At 38.1% G+C, this 21,988-nt stretch overlaps 1 protein-coding gene across 3 annotated transcripts in view; it reads right to left on the bottom strand.

The window, feature by feature from the left end:
• Positions 1 to 21,988, bottom strand: part of ROBO1 (roundabout guidance receptor 1) — a 300,870-nt gene that overhangs the window by 27,341 nt on the left and 251,541 nt on the right. For 2 of the 3 annotated variants that reach the window (XM_031046919.2, XM_031046917.2), the window contains exons 15-20: positions 21,676 to 21,907; positions 20,327 to 20,448; positions 16,696 to 16,867; positions 9,096 to 9,293; positions 5,721 to 5,747; positions 3,032 to 3,074 (exon numbers count right to left, since the gene is read on the bottom strand). In XM_031046919.2, coding sequence (XP_030902779.1) covers positions 3,032 to 3,074; positions 5,721 to 5,747; positions 9,096 to 9,293; positions 16,696 to 16,867; positions 20,327 to 20,448; positions 21,676 to 21,907 — 794 coding nt within the window. The remainder of the gene's footprint in view (positions 1 to 3,031; positions 3,075 to 5,720; positions 5,748 to 9,095; positions 9,294 to 16,695; positions 16,868 to 20,326; positions 20,449 to 21,675; positions 21,908 to 21,988) is intronic. The other variant, XM_031046918.2, reaches the window with a different exon arrangement.

Below are 21,988 nucleotides of genomic sequence, written 5' to 3'. Positions count from 1 at the left end.
TCTCCTTTTCTTAAAGAAATTAAGGTAAAAAAGGGGAAATTGGCAAGTCAAACAGAACACAAAATTCACACACAGAAGCGAGATGGATATGTGAAAATAAGAGCCGAGTTTGGATACGAATACTCCCAAATTCCTGTTGATTTATGAAGCCAAGTTCTCCTCACCATCAGATAGTACTACTGCAGTGGATCAAAGGAACACTGTCTCTTTCATCACGGGATTTAACAGGCAACTTTCCATTCAAAATAGTGCAGAAACTAGTCTCCATAATATTAGATGTGATGCTCTTCAAAAATAAAATATGCTAATCCTCTTAAACTGAAAGTTGAGAATACAAACTGCATGCATTTAGTTGTGGGGGATATAGTCTGTCAGCACCACAGGCTTAAGGCATAGTCTTAAGAGTGATATTTGAAAGATCTATATGTATATATATTTCTTTACTGAATATATCATCTAACAATTTAACATGGAAGGTGATGGGGCTTGACTTACTGTCAGGCTAACAAGCCAGCCAATGCATATACACTAAACAAGCACAGCTATGTAGTTCTGTGAGAAGGCCAACTGATTTGAAATACTCTCTGCCTTAACACTCTGTTCTTACAATGAAACTACACCTCAAGGCATTTGGAGGAAACAAAGCCTTCCAGAATGTATCAGTCTTTCAAGACCTCTGAACTGGATTTTTGGATAGAGAGTTAAGTCTTTTGCTTCTAAAATTTGTTTTTCATTCACATCTGCTGTCATGTAGGAGATGTGGTACGAGGTATATAGCAGACAAAACCTCTACTAACTGGAGCCATTTAGGTGAAACTTAGGCAAGAGATGTTTCCATTACAACTCCATAGCCTGGTAATGAGTAGAGTTCACCATTGCCAAAGATCTTTAACCTCTGCAGGAAATTCCTTGAATCTTTGAAATACTGTACAGGGTCTGGGGTAGGAGTGAACTGAGCAAGTGGCTGTGTGGGTGCTGGCCTGAGTCAATCCATCACAATACCCATTTCTTGAATCTTGTCTAGAAAAGGGATTGCCACAGAAATGGGTATTTTTCTCAGCATCACAGAAATGAGGATTATGCTGAAATATATCACTGTGACATTGTGAATAATGCTTTAACATGCTCACATAACCGCACATGGCAAAAATGCTAAATTTCTCCAAAACATTGTAAATACAATGTAAGGAAGCAAAAACTTCAGGTTTAGAAATCAGAGGAAGGTTTCATATGTAAAAATAACATTGTTTTCTTTACATTACAAAATATGTTTCATATTCCATAAATATGGTACAACATCATGCATCCTGTAAATGTCATATATGCAAATGAACATAAGACACATAGATGTTAAAACCTTGAATAAATTACACTGCTAGATTGTGACCCTGATCCTTAAACCTAGGATAGTAAAAAATTATGCTGCTTCTTGAACAGGGGAAGTTTAGATTGCATATAAAGAGTTTTTTACTGTGAGGGTGGTGAGGCACTGGAATAGGTTGCTCAGGGAAGTTGTGAATGCTCCGGCAGTGTTCAAGGCCAGGCTGGATGAAGCCTTGGGTGACATGGCTTAGTGCGAGGTGTCCCTGCCCATGGCAAGGGGGTTGGAACTAGATAATCTTAAGGTCCTTTCCAACCCTAACTACTCTATGATTCTATGATTCTCTAGCAGTGGCGAACTGACTGTGTACGATGTAGACACCTCAGGGTTCATTTCTGTCCTCTACGTCTGTGTGACTGTGCTTTGTCTAGCTTATGCCATGGGAAGAGCGAGAAAGCACAGTGGCACAGAGAATACAAAGGATGTTAACTGTGTACCTTTTTGAACAACCTTCTCAGGGAAAGAGATGATTCATCTCTGTTTTCTCTTATTTTTTCACTGTCCTGGGGTGAAGGCAGCAACCCAGTGATTTACAGATTTGTCCATCTAAAAATCACATGCTAACTGTTCTGGAGGTTTTCCTCCATGGTTTTATGGCTATAACAACAAAGCAGCAGTTCTGGACACAGATATCTGCAATTGCTCTTAACACGATAGGTTCAGCAGCAGCAGGAGAGTAGCCTTGTCTCTGCACCCACTGGGAATGTTTAACTTTATGCCTAATCTTTACCACTACCGAATTTTTCTACAGTCTTGCAAATGAGGAATCACAAGATGCCACTTGTGAAACAGGAACTGATACAGGAATTTATGGCCCAGCTGCTTTCTGAGTTTTTAGAGTTTATCTCAGTATCATGACAAATCTTTAACTGAGATGCTTATAAAAAGGCATGTTTGAATATGACCTACAAAAACCCAAAAGGTGTGCTGCTAAAGTGCCACTGCTCTGACCTGTGTTTTTGCTAAAACCTGAAGAAATTTCCACCTCTACACAGGAAACCTGAATTACTGTTTTGTCCACTCATTACATGTGCAACAATGTCAACTCAGTAAATATGTTTTAGTTAAATCCTCAATATGGAACGGGCTAAGTTCTGAAAGTGGGGGATTTTAATGAAAAACCCACCTGTTTCCTTCCATGCCCTATCTCTTGTGAGCGATGCTTTGCCTGTTTTGCATCCATAGCAAGGCTTGTGCTTAAAAAGTCACCTTATAAGCCGTTTATGTCTTCAGCAATTTTTTCCAAGAAACGTTTTCTGTCTTTGTAGTGTTTGGGAAGCAGCTATATTTCTTAATCCTCATAAATGCCACGACTTAATTACTTTTATTCCCTTAATCAGCTGGTAAGCCAGGTCTCTATTTTGAAGTTAAAGTGCTCCCTCTGCTGCTCATTCTTTGAGATGCAGTTTTTACAGGTTAGCAAAGCTGAAGATTTTACAACTCATTCTCTAGAAATCAGCCCAAAAAATTCAAACCATATATCCTCCTTCTGAACAGAAAAGCATACGGCCAAAATGTATCAATGCATATAATACATTAAAACATATCTCTTTAAGTGATTATTCTGCCATCACTTATAAGGACAATAGCACTCCTGACACCCTCTAGTTACACACAATTTATAGCTTTAAAAACAAAGCACATAATTACCTGCCTCCACTGCTTACGGCCTCTCCTCCTCTCTGATACGTTACTGAAATAGTTAAAGATAAAAAAGGGAAATAATTTAAAAAAATGTAGATTCCTTACATAAAACCCCAGACTCCTTAAATAGAGTATCAAAATTGCCTTTGTTTCATTTTAGCTAACACAATAAACGTGCATTGTTTATACATTAATTCTGAGTCTCGTTCTCTAAGCTATTCCTTCAAATATGAGTTTATACATAAGACTGGTGTTGCTTGATAACTGCTAGTCTCAGTTTCAACAAAGTTACGCATTTCAGTTCTGTTCTGAATAACACGAACACACACATGTATCACTTAAAGAAAGCAGGAAGCCATACATCAGGTTGAACTTATCCTTAACATAACTCTGCTGACTTCAGTAGAGTTACTCTGTGGAAGAATTTAGGTCATATATTTGTTTCATGAATGGCTAGACGTTAAAGCTTTGCTCTACCTTATTACTTTGGTAAGATTAAAGAGGTATCATGGTTCTGTAACAGGCCTTTCTTCCAATGGAAGCAATGGCTCATTACAGATGAACCTACTGCGAAAACACTTGTTCTTTCTGAATGCTACTCCATTACACTCATGGAACAAACACACTCTAGAGGTTCACAGAAGCTTCACATTTTATAACATTTTACAATTGGATTTAGAAATTATGCTTTTTAATATGAAAATTTAAATGACTAATCCTGGCAAGATATGTCTGGCATAAAGAGCACTTCCTAAATCAGAAGGCACAGTTTTGCTAGCATTTTAGAAGCATTAGACATTAACAAAGTGGATGTCCACATGCATTAATTTGTTGGCATGGATTGCATATCCTTCACAGGAAGCGTCATGGTTGAAAAGTTAGGTTTTAGGATGAAAACACCCAAGAAACACAGTGCCATAAATTCTGCAGGTTTGCATTGGGTTTGGCAAAGAGTTAAGGAGATTGCCTCCCCTGAAAAATGCTGATGGATTCTACATTTTCCAGCTAGGAATGTGCTGAAAAAAAGCAGCCAAATTCTGCTCTTTAGAAGAACTCCAAACTGGGAGTCTGCAAGAGAGAGATAAATGCTGGCAGTGATTACAATAACAGGATTAAACTGTAGGATGCATTGCTACAGGTAAGTCTTTTACTATAGGTAATGCTAAAGAAGAGGGCCTGGTTTCATTTAAAGTCAATGGAACTAATGACCGGGATCCTGGACTGAAAAAGGATTTCCTGCCCCCCTTTACATGTTTTACATGCTTTGTGTTTTCTCTAATTTCTTCTTTGAAAATCTCAGTGTTATTTATTTTGCAGCTATATCTTAAGGAACCCTGATGTTTTCTTTATATGCTAAGAATCCATCTGAGAAAATATATGTCAGCTAACCTACCAACCTCTGCAGAATTTCCATAGTATGCTAAGTATTGTGACTGCAATAGAAGCCCTCTGTTAAGCCCAATGAAGTGACAGCATAATAATAACAGTTTAAATTAGTCTCCACCGTGGATCTCAAAGAACTTCACAAACATTAAGGGCCCCTCTGACTCATGCCAAACAGTAAGCAACTCCACCGAACGTAACAGGATGACTTTTGAAACAAGATACTATTCAATGGGATAAAAAGTGTGTGGATAAGAATCTAACCCACTACTATTAGGTCTGTGTGGATGAATGCAGCAGACATGAGATTGCTTCACCTGTGGTCCAACTTGGAAGGATGTAACTCTGCTGCATAGAGACCAGGTCAGTGCACTGCTGATTTTGAATGTGCAGAGGAAGGGGCAGGCGAGTTTTACCCTGCCTGGATACGCCACCAAGTCTCACAGAATTCATGTGAAAATAAGGGATTTAGAACAAAGGGGGAAAAAGCAACCTGTCCATCCATTCAGGATGTAGGTAAAAGTAATGCAGTAGACTGGTGCGTACTGAACATGTTGAATTGTATCTACTGTAGGGGAAAAAACCACTCAGCTGCTAGACCATAGGACAGACTGCAGGTTAGCTCTAGAGAACAGAAAGGCTCTCACACATTTCGGTGGGCTGTGGCTCAGGTTATATTTTGTACATTTCCAAACAAAAAGAAACAGAAAATTATTTTAGACCCACCCTGAAGATCAAATGACCCCGTTTATGTAGAACAGGATGACTATTTTATTTTTTTATAGCACAAATACAGTTTAATGTAGCAAGCAAAGAAATCTAACTGCTATAATGGGTTGATTTTCTGTATCTTCCAAAGCAGGCAACTCCTAGGGCTCTGGATTAATGCTGATTCAGAGGAAAGAAAGTAAATGTTTCCCCTATCATAATCCCACTGAATCCCTTTCAAATCAGCATCTGGGCTCTGCAAAGTCACTCTTCCTCCATTGGAAGCATCTTTTGCAGCAGTAGATGCAGAAGGCCACAGTACTCCATTGTAATATGCAGAAGAGAGCCCAGGTTGTACAAACTGATGGGATCATGCTACGAAATGGCATGCTTGCATTAAATGGTATGCTACAAAATGGTACACACAGATGTCAGCTACAAAGAAAATATACACTACTTAGAGAACAAAATAATGATACCTGTCATTAATGAAACTGTTTAAAAACCCTTCAGAACAGCTGGGCTGGTTATGTCAGAAAAAGAAAACAGTACCACAAACACATGCTAAAGGAACAAAGAAGGGGGGAAAAGTGCAAATATATACCTGTTGGTGTGAAGGTAAAAGACGGGACTGAAAAATCAAAACAAAATACAAACTGGTTATTAAGCTGAAGAGAGAAAGGGAAACATACCACATTAGTATAAATCTAGCAGACAGCTGAACATAAAACAAATGTATATAACTAACCCAGTAGTTCAGTGACATTGGCACAGAAATAAAATGAAATTTGCAATTCAAAAAGAAGCCTGTTTTTGCAGGTATTATTCTGAACAAAAAATATAAGCTTGATATTCTATGCTACTCTTGAGGGGACCAGAATGTGGTTTAGCCTTTCAAATTCCCCTCAGTTTGGTATTATAAGCTGTTCTGAAAATCCTAGCACAAACAAGAGCCCCACACTGTTAATCATTTTAGAATGCAGAATGACAAATTCCTTAACAAAGCCTTATCAAGGTCCTATTGAATCTTATCTGCAGTTCACTAAGCAAATGCTCATTACACTGAACTAATAGGCACACTTAAGTATTCAGTAAGGAAATAATAATCATATAAAGGAACAAAGAGAACTGCTGTTTTACTGTCTCTGAATCGAGAATGGCACCAACTCTCATTGCAATGAAGGCACTAACATCTACTGCAGCAATTAATTTTTGTTTTCATAGACTGTTAAACAGTTATTCTCTTTCTTAAATAATCAGGAAAAAAAAGAGGTGAAAGATCTCCCTAGGTGTAACACCTTTCTACCTTTCAACCCTCAGCTTTAAGAGGGAAAGGTTAACAGTGGAACAATGACATTGCTTGACAATCTTCACTCTCACAGCTACTATAAATCCTCTTTGGATCAATAGGGTCTCTAATCCAAATACAGAGCACCAGCGTTTGCTCTTCCTATTAGCACATGCTCCCCCTCCTGTTGACAAGACAGTATAGTTTTTCTACCACTGATGGGCAGAAAGAGGCTAACATTGCCCTTTTCAATCTCACAACATCCAAGCGAGATGTAAGAGAAACAATAAAATATTCACTAAAAGTAGCCTTGAGACAGAATTTGATCAGCAAACCTGGAACAGAAACAGTTCTGGCTAAGAGAATAACTGCTTCATTTAATTTTTACAACTCCGATGTTCAGGGGCAGTCCAGAGTGTGCTATAATTTAGGATATATGTTGTAGTTTTTCCTCCTCTTTTAGCAAGCCAATTTATTTCCAGGGATATGACACTAAGCAAAAAAAGAAAAACCTCTGAGCATTTGCCCGTTTCAGGCTTCGTTTGTAGCACAGCTCTTTATCTTGGGAATTCCATTGTGTTTTCTTTGAGCCAGGCTCTTTCACACAGTCAAGTTTAATTTAGCTACATTCAAAAATGAAGAACCATAGTAACAAGCTTTCATTAAAATAGAAGGTGCATTTAAACCAGAGCTATTCAAAGGAGAATCAAGTGTCTCAAAATTAATTTGCAATCACAAGGACATGAAAAAATAATCTTGAACTACTGTCTCATTACTCTTTTGTGAGCTAACTACTAAACCTAGTTATGTTTCTTAAGGAACACAGGAGCAGATGAACAGAGGTTCAACTAAAAGACAGCTTTATTGCTACCGTACGGAAGAACAACTAAATTCTCAGAGCTTCTATTAATAAACTCTTCTGAGCACGTAAAAGCGCTGTATGTATGTGTGGGAGTAGTGAAGTATTTTAACAGATGTCAGGCCTGAAGCTAAATATAAAAATAAGGAAATAAATGCAAGAGTGAAGAAAGTTTGGGCTTGCAGTGATGACTCGATGCACTGCAGAGGGGCAAACTACTTTGCAATTTATATTTCACTAAAGACAGTTTTTCTTCTTGAAGAATACTTGATAATGGAGATGCAGACCTTACTTTTCTGTGTATTTTCATTAAAATCCCCAACAAATGACACAGAAGATATTTTTACAGATACTGAAAAACACAGCTGTTTTGAACAATAGCTGATGTCGTTAAAATAACCATTTTTTAAGGACAAATTGTATGCCTTTTGCTTAATCATAGGTACTGCTGAAAGCATAGCAATGTTAGTTTGATAGAATTGTAGAAAGGCAGTATGGCAGCATGCTATTAGTAAAACAAAACAGCTCAGGCCAATGCAGCAGTTTTTTCTATCTAAGAAATGCTAGAAGAACAAAACCAAAGGCGAAATTCATCCCTGATTCCTGTGATTACGACTCCACTACAACCACTGTGCCTGAAGTCTACTGCCAGCATGGACACTCTAATAGCACAGAGGGCACTTACACTTTGCAACAGTCCAGAACTATTTCCATGTTTCCACTCCCTCACTTGCTATTTTTAGCACTGCTTCATTTTCATAGCAACACATTGCTAATGTTTAAAAATATTTGTGTTATATTTGCATATCCATCCCACCCATTACACATTCATTGTTGAAGTGACTGAAGAGTATAATCTCGTGACACCTTTCATACATTAAGATATGTGCACCTTTTAAGCCTAGGTCTATCTTTTGGTTGCTAAATGTCAAACATTCTCCCTCAATTCCTTCGAAAGCAGGATCTCCCATTTTCTGATTAATTCCAGAATTTACAATTCTCACTCTGTGCCTATGAGGTACTCCTCTGAGACAAAATGAACTGCATCTTATTGAAGTCAGCTTTAATTTTGGGATTTAATTAACAGATTATTAAATCAGGAGGAATCAAGTTTTTACTCCAGAATATCTTCCAGATAGAGATTCCAGTTTTGTCTGTCACAGAGTATACTGTAAAGCACTGCTGGCACATCGACAATCCGATATACATGAAAACGAAGAGTGCTTTAAGGTAGTCCCACTGTTGCCATTCTAACTGAATGCAGATGCAAGATGTGATAGCCCCAGAATCCACTCCCAGCAAAAGGGTCCCAAAATAGCATTTATGGAAGACTCTTGGAAAGTACTATTGACTGTTGTCAATAGTACTGAGAGTCACCTCACCACATTCCCCCAGAACACAAGGAAATTCAAGTACACACACCAAAAGCGTTACTGTAATGTACACCACTGTTAGTGCTCTCAGCAGCAAGCAAAGGACTGAACAAGGACAATGAACTGCTGTACATTTGGCACCTTTACAGATGGTAGAGTATCAGGTAGCAAGGGCATATGGGAAGCTCCCAGCCTTAAACCCATGTCTGCATTACTCATTTGTAGGAGTATCTTTGCAAATAGCTAGTCTAAGTATTTTGCTAAAAGTTTATGCTTTAAAACCAAGTTCTAACACACTGCTGCTCTCTGCATTGGCTCCTGATCCACACTTTCTGAAAGGAATGAAGGGATTTGGTAATTCCTTCATTGAGTCTCAGAAGAACAAGAGACTCATGATCAAATAAAATAGCCAGTAAACACGCACTCAACAGCCAGTGGCTGAAATATATAATACGGCACCTTTTCTAATACCAGCGTAAGTACTAGTGAGTCCATTTCGCTTCTTCCTGTGGCGATATAACCAGATGCTGAAGACCATAAGGATAATCCAACAGGCTGCACCAATTCCAGCAATGAAGGCAGGTTGCTTTACTACATCGGAAATCTGCTGGGCTAAACTCACTTGATCTTCTGAAGACACAGGGTTTCCATGAGAATCTGAGAAAAAAGACACACAAAATAGCCCATTAATTTGAATGAGCAACTGTCAAAAGGGAACATGAAGAGAACTGACATAATCATAGTCCAGTTTTTCAGGGTTAAATCCTGAAGACTGCTCTTCAAAAATCCTTTTGCAGGTCTAGGTAGAAATGGCTTGTTTTCCAGACAAGACTGGTAACTCCAACTACTGACATTTGTTTGCTTAGAAACCCCGCTGAAATGAGGCCACTAGACACACAAAGTTAGGTTCAAAAAATGCCAAACCTGTGGGCTGCTGTTTTGTTTTTCATTTTAATTATAGCAAAGCAACAGCAGCTTCAGAAAATTATTCTGAAGGTCAGCAAAGAACACAGCAAGAAAAAGAAAGCTCGAATACGAAACACGCATAGTCTGCTCATTGAGCTCTACAAATGGGTAGAAAACAGCTACTTAAACATCCACTCTCACAACTGAGAATCACAGAAGAATTACACATTCAGAGTACATTCACATGAGGTTGGACTGAGGGATACATTCTAATTTAGCGGTTCCTGACAGATGACTTAAATCTTGTATTACAGTCTAATGTATTCTTTGCAGTTTCTCACTTTGACCTCAATTAAAGAAGACTAAATACTTCAAAGGACATAAAGAAGCACAAAATAACCAATCCTGCCTCTTGATGTGGTTGAAGAAGGGTAACTGAAAATTGAGTTAGGAATTGGTTAAAATAGTCAAGCAGTCTCATTATTAATGAACAAGCAGACCTTTTCAAAAGCAGCTTCTCCTTACATATGCCACATCAAAATAAAGGCCATGTATCTTTTCTGCACACTATTTCTATTTTTATTTTTTTGCAGAAAAAGCACATGCATGAATTAGTCTCTTCTGTTTTTTCTGCACTGAACGTTTGCAACACCCTTCTATGAGCAGCAGTAAAGATATTCAGTTAGTGACCAATGCTTCCTAACTGAAATGAAGCAACTCATAGACAAAATGATGCCTTACTGATTTTTCACCACTACAGTGAGCGCTTACTGGAAATTTCATTACTGCACAGGGTGAGGGCAAGAATTCGAAACCTTTACTCAGAGAGGATATTGTTTTACACATTCCACAACTTTGAAATACCCATTTTTACTCCGGTGTAAATCCAACAGTTAGTTGCTTTCTACTATGGGTGATGAGATCAGATTCAGAATGAGAGGTTTGTGTTTTAAGAAGAAAGGTGCTGGTTTTAATTCTATTAATATAAACTATACAAGAAATAGAAACCTGTTTACTTAAAAAAATATACTTTTCCCTGCGAACTAAACAGTGAATAGGCTTTTATTTAATTTTTTTATGATGTGTCTTGCATTATTCCAAAATACAACTGAAATAAAAGAAATCACAGTACAAACAGGAGATAGCATCAAAACAAATGATACAAATAACAAACCACCTCTGGAAAATGATACCTTTTTGAATGGGAAATGATTAAATTAATAACAGCTTCTTCCAGTGAAGAATTCCAAATTTCAGGTTTTGCGACATCAAGGTCAAACACCCACTTTGCCAAGGAATCACCAGCACCTTTGACTGCTACTTTATTGGAAATTTTATATCATTTTTCAGGTCCCTTTATCTCCCATGATCCTAAGTGCACTGCCTTGTCTGAAAGTTCACCAGGCAGACATCCTTTTTTCCTAATACACCCTTTGTGCCTGCTGGGTTTATAGATTTCATGCCTGTTTGTGCAAGGTTAAGATGGGTTGCTTCACATTTTATGGAGACAGCCAACTGAAGTTCCACACAAGCGGACAGATGGGCTTAGACGTATAAAGTATGCTGTGACCAATGAATTAAATCTGTCACTCTCTCATCTTTTGTCTCTTTGCAGCTGAGGCCACATTAAGATATGAAAACTTGCATCATCAGTCACTTTTTGAAATGAAAGATTTCTGTATTTTTGAACAGCTACACTACCTTGTATATCTTAATAGAGTAAACCAAAAGATATTTGCAGAACCTATGGTCCTCAACAAATTTAGAAGACTGATAAATGGTTTTTCTTTAATCCTTTCAATGTATGTATTTAAAAAAATAAATTGGGGGGTGGGGAGAAATGATGACAAACTCAAAAGTCAGATAAGAATCCTTTTTAAATATGTCAACAATTCAGCCATATAGAAAGATGGTACACACAGTCAATATATACATTGCTCAGACAATGCATGTCTGAAGATTACAAAATACTGAAGAGTCTCTTTGACCATTTATTCTTCTAATTTTTAAATAAGATTAATCTTCTGGTATTATTTTGCTAGCTATTGCACGCATAAGAACAGCATAATAATGCAGCTGCTTTAAAAAAATTAGGCTTTTGGCACATTATATTTGGGTGGACTGCTAGAACCTTTACTTTAAATTAGCTGCTATATATTTAGACACATGATAGAGAAGTATACATATGTGTTCAATGTACAGTCATATAAACAGCATCATAGAAAAGTAGATGGAACGGCTTTCAAGAGGCCACATTTCACCCTGCTCCTCTTGTAATTAAGAAAAAGAAAGTAAGCTAAATATAAAGCAAAGGGGATTTCCAGGAACATAATCTTGGATGCCTTTCTTTGAGAAGGACATATTTTCCTTCCATAGTAGTCCTGTGAAATCCTGAATGATCAGTCAGGAAAAAAGCTCTTGAACTAAAAAAAGTACTTCTTCTTCATCCCAGGAAATTTCTGGAAGCTTTGACTGAGATATAAATGGTTCATAATCAACATTCCTGTTCCTGCTTGCACTCCTCAGGGAGACATGCCAAAATAATAAGTGAACATAAACATTCTACAGCAAAGTGCATCTTACTGCCAGAGCAGCAGCCACAGCATTAATGTACTTGAAAATGCCTCAGAGTTGTTGGAGCAGGCTGATCCCAGAACTCCCTGAAACCAGCGTATTATCACAGTGACTCATCCCTTCTTCTGCCCCAAGATGAAGGCCCTCTTTTTAATCACAGGTAATGTTGCTATGGCTATTGCTTACAAACTATGTGATGTGACTCTCCTCAAGCTCTAAGTTCCAAACTGCAATGCAAACTAATTAGAATTTACATCAGGAAGAGCTGAGACCTCTTATTCTCTAATGTTAAATATTTATATAAATAAGAATCATGTAAAACCTAAATTTAAGTTGTTAAATATTAAATAAAAGATTAATACAAGATTGGAATGCCAAAGATAAAAAAAAAAAAAAACACAGCAAATTCAGGTTCACAGGTGTGCAAGCAATCTTAGCTTTGCCCTGTACATGTACAGACTATGGCACAGTACTTTTCCAAATGCCTATCTCATATAGCATATAAAATGTACAAACAGTAAGTAGGAAGATATAGGTTCTGTTGACATTGTTAATTCTGGCAATTCAAAACTTGCAAAACACCTGGAATCTGCAACATGATGTCTGTTTTCTCACTTGTATGTTCATGATGCAATATGAAAATGATCTGATAAAGCAGGTTAGGAATAAGCTGTTTTGTCTCCTTTTAAGTTATATACATTTCCAAAACTGGAAAAATACCAGTTTTGTGCTTCAATCTTATAACATGCAGTTTGAGGAGACAGCACTGAACTGGTTTGTTAGGGTTTACTCCAAGGGAGAATAAAATTGCTTTCTTTGAGTTATTTGCAGGTCACAAGACAAAAATACCAATAAACCTCACAACTATCACACTAGAAGTACGTGAAGGGCTGACAGAGTAATACCCCTGAAGGCACACTAGCTGGTTCACAGATCACATCTCCTAAAGAAGCAATTAGAATAATAAAGAAGACTCAATGAAACTTTCCTGTGTTTTGTACACTTGAGACATCCGCCAGTTGAATAACGCACTCAGCATTTACAATAAATATGTAGACTTCTCCTAGTAAATAACTGCACACCATATAGTCCTATGAATAATGTGTTTAAAAGTAACACTAACTGAAGTTGTGGGGCTTCTTTGAGCTGGCACCCTCAACACAATGTTGCAATGTTCCAATTTCACTACATATTTGCCAACAAGCATAGGTAATACTGCCAAACTATCCTAGTAGGATCCCATCATTGTATAAAAGGCAGGCTTCAGACCAACAAAAAATAGTTTGTTGTGATAATTCTTGCCTTCCTGTATGGAGCATTTTTGTAACCAATGTCCTGAAGTTAAACTTAATGACAAGAAAATCCTGATTTTGTTTTTCACAGCACCCTATTACATGCTCACAATACAGTGAGCTGTGGCTAGCTCTCATGAAATACTATTTTTTTTCCTTAACACCAAAGCTCTCGCAGTCTGTTTTACTGTAAAATATCAACTTTGCCTTTAAAACAAACAGTTTTCCAGTCCTTGGATTTCCACAGAAAGCTTTAAAAGGTCATTCAAAAGCTAAGAGAAAAACTCCACTCCTGGCAGTGCTCAGGCCAGGCTGCATGGGGCTTTGTGTAACCTGATCTAGTGGGAGGCGTTCTTGCCCATGGCAGGGGGTCGTGGTGGTGGTGGAACTGGATCTTGAAGTCCTTTCCAATCCAACCCATTGCTAGGATTCCGTTATTCAGAAGCCCCAGCTGTTTCAAGACACATGATTTTTCAGTTGAACTCATGATTTTAAACACTAAAAGGTGGTTTCTGAATAACGAGCAAATATATCGGTAGCTTGGTGCTGGTGGCACGGGAAGTCTTTGGTACCATGACTCAGTCAGCTGCTTCGTGTCAGCTGAGACACAGAAAATGAAAGAGCTTTGAGCTTACAATTTGTACCTGTCTCTGTAACAGGTTAAGTGAGGTGCGTGCACAAGGTCATTTATCACAGCTCAGCTGATGCATGGGACTGCGATTGCACGCCTCAGCTCTCAGAGAATCCAATGTCTCCTGTCCTCCCCTCTTGTCCTGGAATGTGAAACTTCCTCCTCCCTGTCCTTCCTGGCTGACACTCTGCCCTGGCCCTTCTCACAGTCACAAGCCTGGGAGCACTCTCCACAGCACACAGACTCAAATATGAGGTTGCTGTGCAAAAGCAGGGTATACTGAGCAAAAACTTCTCTTGTTTGGATGCTCCAGAGCCAGCCACAACCTGGTCTCACATTTTTGTAAGAAAAATGCATTAAAAGGAGGAAGATGTTTGATTTTAACAAAAAGTTCTTACATAAAAAGTGTATCCTGTTTGCACACATGGAATTTTTAATTAGTTAAAAAAAACCCCAAACCTCACAAAGTTAAGGGCTGTACTATTTCATATCAGAAAAGTTTTCCTGAAGGAATAGTTGGGGATCAGTGGCAGAAATGTAGAAACTTGGAAGTTGTCAGTGCCAAACATGCAGCTCCTAAAGAATGCTGATACAGGGAGTTGGGACTCTTGCAGACTTTCTTAAAGTAGCATCCTTCGTCCTCTGTCTCCCCCCTCCTTGGCCTCCCTTCCTTCTCTCTGTAACCATGGAATTTATGGCTGGTAAAAAGCGCCAATTGATGGCATCAACAGATTCATTTTGTTTCTTCAGAAGAGCTACCAGAACACTCAAGTGTCTGCTCCACTCCTGCGCCGGGAGCACATCTAAGAACTAAGAACGATTCCTTGCGGGGGCTGTAGGTGAATGCGTAACACAGGGTAGAGTTAGGTAAACTGCAGCCATTCTTCTGCTTTGATGATTTTAGGTTGATCTCTGCTACTAAAGGGAACTCCTTAAATTTAAGTACTAGTTTTCAGCAGCCTCCTTCAGTTGCCTGAAGTACTGCAGCATTGTCTAGGCATTTCTTTGTACTGCTTCTAGTGGCATGGATCTCTGCGAGACTCCTGCCTCCAGGTCTTTATCATGTAACAGCCAAATTATGGGATTTTTACTGAACTATATGTAGATTTGGCCATGCCACCTAATGAGAAGCAAGCAGTACAGACTATGAAAGCAAACTCCAATGACAAGGTGATAGATGGATTCCTTAAACACTCTTTGAGGTGTGTGTTCGTTTTGTGCTTTCTAACAGAGAGCCAGTTAAGGCCAGGAATGTAGAAGGCAGGCAAAAAGTCTTATCCTGACAGGCTCTTGGTTCTTTTCCACTTAGCAAGATCCCAATGTGATTAAGGTCTATTACAAAATTCACCTTCATTTAGTAATTCATTTGAGAAAAGGGGAAAAAAAGGAAAAAAATCATTATGAAATCTTAGGCTTTGAGTATCGAGGTTTCCCCATTATTTACATTCATAAGCTTCATCAAATTTTCAAAATCTAAGCCATATAGAACAAACTTGACTTAGAGTACTGTGAGGCATCCCTGCCCATGGCCAGAAGGTTGGAACTACGTGATCTTAAGGTCCTTTCCAACCTTAACTATTCAACGATTCTATGACTGGAAAGCTGGCTGTAGGAAGCTGTGAATGGTATCTGGCTGTAGGAAAGAACAAGCGAACAAAAACCTATGGGGTCTTGCATGTATAAATGGAATATTTATGCATGCAATGTATACAGCAAAATGGAATTTTGCTGTAAAATCTCTATTAATGTAATGAGGAATCATATGCCTGTATAAAGTATATAAGTTGAAGATGACCTTCATTTTAATAGCCAAGGAAATGTACATGTAATTTTACAGAGAATATATTAATCTTTTAGTCTTATTTCACATGCAGTAGTTATAGGTTTTTAAATAGAAAAAGTGAAATAGCAAGAAAGATCTACTAATGAAACAGAGATGAACAGACATAAAGTCCAAAGCAACATGATGAGTTTGCTTCACAATTATATACTGTAATGATAAGGCACTTTGATAGATGCATACTGGTAAGGCAACATATAGCTATACCTACATCTACTTTAAATAATCTTCAGCAAAACCAACAGCAAAGATGCATTTCTCTCAATCACACCAAAGAGCAATGCCCCCAATCTGCATTTATGACAGAAAGATGTTTGGTTTAAATGAAGCTAGGAGGTCAAGATTGCTGTCAGTCATCTGTGTTCCTTTTATTCCTGTACTCAGGTTATTTACTAACTTTCACACATAGTTGGTATTTTTTGTGCCTAATTTTAGCATGCTTTTTTGCCTACATAAAGATGAAATCTAAGCAAGACAAATTACGTCCCTAAAGCAAACTGAGCCAACACTCAGTAATTCATACTCCCCTACGTGTTTTATTACGCCAGTCTTGTGTGTGAGAATTCACTTTGAAAAGTAAGTAACCAAAAAGCAGCACTGCTGCACTGGGAGATCAAAAAAGCCCCGTGTTGTTATAATCCCATCTTGAGAATACAGTTCTATGGCAAGTTTAAGAACAGAAGTGTCAAAATCTGCTATTCCAAAGATCAAGTAACACTATCTATTTCACTTGGAAATATTTCTGGTGCCATAAAAGACAAAAGCAAACAAACAAAAATCACTGAAACCAACAGGTAGGATTACCAGCATGCTTACCTAATTGGATAAACTGTGGATCACTTTTCACTCCAGGTCCTGCCCCAGTACTTGCTGCCACTTCCACGCTGTATCGAATACCAGGAACTAGGGAGGGGATGACTACAGAAAAGGTAGAACCATCTACCGTCTTGTTTATATGGTATCGACTTTCATTGCCAAGACACCAAACCTGCAGGAAGTAAGCATATGGTATTTGTAAATGTTCAAAATCCAACACCAAAGGGTAAGTAGAAGGAAGGATGACATCCTATCTGCTGGATACAGAAATATAGATTTTGTCACTAACATCTGCAGTCACAGATTGCTGTCCTTGGCATGGTATGAATACTGAAAAGATACTTGTTTCACAGAGCAGCTCCAACTATTAACGTTATTTGATGGGTTTATTGTGATTCATTTACAGTTCAGCCAGTGACATCAGTGCTAATAAAACTAAAAACATTAGTAACTCAGAGCAAATAAGGGAAGCCATGAATTGCTCACATAAGCAACAAAGAAAATTCCGTTAAATGAATCTACAATTCTCTTGTTCAGCAATTGTTCATCAAGAAATGCTCTCTTCACTCAAGTGCAAGGGCCAGTCTGTCAGCACATGATGGGCATGCTGGAATCCAAACATTATCTTTTTATAAAAGAAAAGGCAGCAAGAGGGTGTGATTGAGTAATATGCCACCTTCTATCGACAGACACCAGTGTGGTATCAGATCTCTTTTTAGTTGAGGTCAGGACACAGGTCTAATGACTTTAATTCACCACTTTACAACTACATCAGTGAGATTAAATGATTGGGAGAAAAATATGATACGGTATTTTTACCTCTTTAGGCCTGCACTATTAATGTGGCAAATGCTTGTAGGATATAGTTGAACTCCCAACTTGCTGAAAGAGAAGTAGCAGCTAATCTAGATCTGCTAGAAAATTAAGGAAGCTGTGTTGATTTCCTCTTTATTCTCTTTCCACAAATGCATTACTGTACAATGAATATTTAGCCAGAAAGTTAAATTAGTTAAATTCAGTATTTTATCTGTAAAGAAGCAAACTTTCCTGAGAACAGCAGCATTTCTGAACCTGTGTTGACACAGGAAGGACGATTTTGTTTTTGACATATGGAGCTCCTAGAAGATTTAGTAAGCAGATAGCTGCTCTTAATCCCTCATGTAATTCTGCTGCTGTGGAGACTGCCAAGTGGGTAAGCTAGAGTTACACATACAGAACAATTGCTAGGGCCCTTTCTGTACAGCACTTTCCCCTTGGACACTGGGGAGTTTTATTCCACCTTCAGGACATTCCAAGACCCTTTTCCCAAAGATTTAAACTGGGCTAGTGGGACACTGAGCATCTGAAATGTATTTTAAGCTTCTTTGAAACAGAAATCTAACACAGCATATACATAACTGCTGCTGCAGAGCAGGTGAGAACACACAAAGAGAGTATAATTTTTTATGTTTTGATACTATGGAGAGACTGTTTTAGTCAGTAGTAGCATAATTATTAGCAATATTGCTCTTAAGTCCATGAAAATCCTTTTATGTAAATAAGAACTCAATAAAGTGAGGAACAAAAGATTTGAATCTGTATTTTGACTTACATCATTTTCACAGAAATTGTAACTGCCACCATGTACAATGGTTTTATGTACAAATAATAAAAGCAATTTATTATGTACTTGTAACTACTATTAATTCATAAAGCTGTTTTCTTCTTAGGCCCTCAAACATGTAGAGAAATTAACAAAACAAGAATGTTAGGTTAAACATCAGGTTGTTCAGTACTTGCTATACCGTATTTGATTGTACACAAAAATAGGCAGGCGAAAACAAACTTTTACAATGACATGAAGAAAGGAGGAACCCACATTATAATAGACACATAAGTGAAGAAGGAATTGTATAACAAGGGAATTTCTAACCATGCTAGGAAAGAAAGGAATGATTTCTGCTGTGATTTGAATTTCTGGCTTTTTGTATGTGTTACTGACACTTCAGTTAAGATGCTACCCTACTTCCTACTTATTTTATCCTTTAAATAAAGTAGGTACACTCTTGCCTTATATCCGAGTTGCTGAGAAAACAAAGAATTCCCCACACATATGCACCTTTTTTTCCTGGGAGAAAGCATAGCAGATCGAAAAACAAAGAGGAAGAAAAAAAGAGAAGGTTTTACAAGACTTCTATTTGGATTACCTTGTTATTATTTTTAATCTTAAATCACTGGTTCTCCATTTATTTAGTTTTTAGACAAAAATATTAATGTCACATAGCAACTTAAATAGCAACTACATGCATATTCAATGTGTCTGTTCTCTATCCATGGTGAAAAGCACAAAGGATAATAATGGCATTTACACAATAAATGTAGACGTGAAATGTGCCAGTGTGCCATCTACTGCTACACTAGCACTATAAGACACTTGCTCCTAATACCTGATAGCCTGTTGCCTCTGAATGCTATGAGGTATGTTAGGTATTATGTCCACATGAAATCCCTGACTTTTATTGTTTTGTCCTCACAGCCTTAACATTCCTCTGATGCAGTTTCTTGACTGAAATAATTCCATCTCTTCAGCTCAAGGTCTGCCTATAGATAAAATAACTTTGCAAGTTTTTTTTTTTATTTCCAACTACATTATATATCTGAAACTAAGCCATAAATTGATTTTTTTCACCAGTTGACAGGTTTTGAAAGGCATTTTATTATTCTAAATTGACCATGAAGCTTAGCGATCTCTTCCCTTTCCCATTTCTACTGAGGAAAAAGAAAACCAACCAGAATGAGAAGCAGAATGAGTTTTGATGGCTGGGAATATACACCTATAGCGCAGTGTCTTGACCTAAAAAACAGCCAAGACATTCTCATTTGAAAGATTTTCTCAGTAATGCACATTTGCAGGAGACTGAAACCGCTCTGTAGCTATAAAGCTTATTTGATTTCAACACGTAGACACTTAAAATGTCTGTAGCTTGCTTAGAAAAAATTATCCTTATTTACTTTGCTATGCAAATTCCTGCAAAACATTTTGAACTAAAAATAAATACAGTGTATGAGACTAAACAAACATCAAATATTAGAATTTATACTTAAAATTTGTTAAAAATTAAATAACATAATGAGCACTGTGTTTGTGTGAAATGAGAAACAATTCTATACACTAAATGCATTTATTATTACACAAGCACATTCTTTACTTGAAAGTTTTCCATTTATTTTAACTACCTAGTTACATATAATTAAACTCAGATCTTAACACTGTTAATTATTATCCCTGAGCTTTTCAACTCATTAAGCCTGTTTATATTTACTACTTTAGCCAATGTCTTTGGGTCACAAAACGGTTCTCAAACGGGTACAGTTCCTTCTCTACTTGTGTGTGCATTTCTCAAGTTATAATGAAGGCAAGAAGGTAATTGTTTTAATTAAGAGGGTTGACCCTGTGCTTTGATTTATGGACGCTGTTTTAATTGCTTTATATCAGTCAGAATTACTAAATATGAAGTTAGAGTCAAAACAATTTTCTATCTCATTTGCTTTGACGAACCAGCAGATGGAGCCAAGCATCCACGAACAAACCAACCTGTCACTACCTGGCCAATAGCCCCCATGGCAGGGGTTCAAGGCATGCCAGCAGTACCTTATATTCTTGAACCATCCCGTTCTGGTTGTCCTCTGGGGGTGGCTGCCAGGTGACCACAATTGCTGTCCCATTCCCATCGTTCTTAGTTACTGAAACACTCTGAGGTGGAGCGCTAGGAGCTGTTTGTTTGGAAAGAAGGGGTGAAGGTGAGTTCATTACATGTACAAGTGGGTTTTTGTAACAGGAATATGGTTTCTGGGCTACATAAATGCATTCTTTTATGCTCCAGTCCCCTCACTGAGGGCAGGTGTTGCCCACTGCCCACAAGACAAAATGACACAGAAGGAAAGCAATGTGAAACTGCTACCAGGCTCCCAAGTCCTGCTGCATTCTTGCTGTACAGGACAGGGTAAGTCACACTCATCACCAGGCTCTCTAAACTCAGGTACCCATTACCTAGATGTCGCAGTCCCAAGCACCGAATTCCTCACTGGTCTCAAATCATCTAACCCAGGATCAATAGTTTTGAAAACTAAACTCTATAAATTGATCCCAACAGAATGATAGCTCTCAGTTCCTCTACTGTGTGAATAATACAAAACTCATCAAAATCAGGATGGAATGTGTTAACACATCTATAATAATTCATGTTTTGAATTTTAAATAGTCATTTAAAATGTTGACGCTTAGCTGATGCTTAGGATGAATGCAGTTAAGCACACCTCTTGAACCACCTGCAGCAATAAAACAGAGGTACGTGGCACTTATACTGGGGAGGGAAGAGTGCAGAGGAAAGGCTGCACATACCAAGAGGCCCTGGCATCTTGCATACTCGTTACGCCTAAGAACAACAAAATGCAGAGCTGCATGAGCCTTCTCTTTTTAGTACATGAATGAAATGGAAATACATAATTTAGTCCACTCTATATGTTGCCCTCATTCATCTTTTGTCTTACTGATTGATCCAGATATAAAAGCCTTCTAAAAAATGTGGTTTCCATTCCCTCAGCTATAGTGCTTTGATGATTTCTGTGGTGTCTGCTATCTACTCAAGATAGTGATTAGCAAGTGCTTGAATCTGACAGAAGTCACTTGTGCCCAGACCATGAACTCAGCAGGGAGGAGTGCACACTGCAGTGAAGATAAAAAGCACATTTCCCATTGTGTGCTGGAGAGGATTTTTGCACATCTCTCCCTCTGTCTCTTGTGCGTGGCTCTGAATATTTACTTCTGTGTCACCAAACAATTCACATAATGATGAGTCCGACACAGCCTCCTCTGCTGCAGATTGCTGTTCTCAAACAGCATGCACTTCAAACAAAATCAAACAACAAGCATATCAGAGGGAAGCGAGCCAGACTACTGCTTCAAAAAGGAAAGATGAAGACAGTCTGGCTCCCACTTGCCTTCTTCCAGGGTCTTTGCAAATTTCACTTCGCTATCTGCTCCCTGAAACTCATTAAAAAAAGGACGGGCCTTGATTTCGTAGTTTACACCTTTCTTCAGCTCGGGAATGATAACGCTGTTTTTGGTTGGAGTCTTCACTTCAAAGATTAACCACTCCGACTCTCCATAGGATGCTGATGTAGGCCGGTACAGAATTTTATAGCCTTGGATATACTGGGATTGCTGGTCCACCTGGTGAGACAGTAGAACACACAACATAACCTTTCACAAAGCTGAACCAGAATGATGTCTGTGACACTATGCACAGCCCTT

This window comes from Melopsittacus undulatus, chromosome 2 (assembly GCF_012275295.1).
Source record: "Melopsittacus undulatus isolate bMelUnd1 chromosome 2, bMelUnd1.mat.Z, whole genome shotgun sequence".
NCBI lineage: Eukaryota > Metazoa > Chordata > Aves > Psittaciformes > Psittaculidae > Melopsittacus > Melopsittacus undulatus.
Note: the sequence above shows the minus strand (reverse complement) of the source record. Positions and strands in the feature narration are given on the sequence as shown.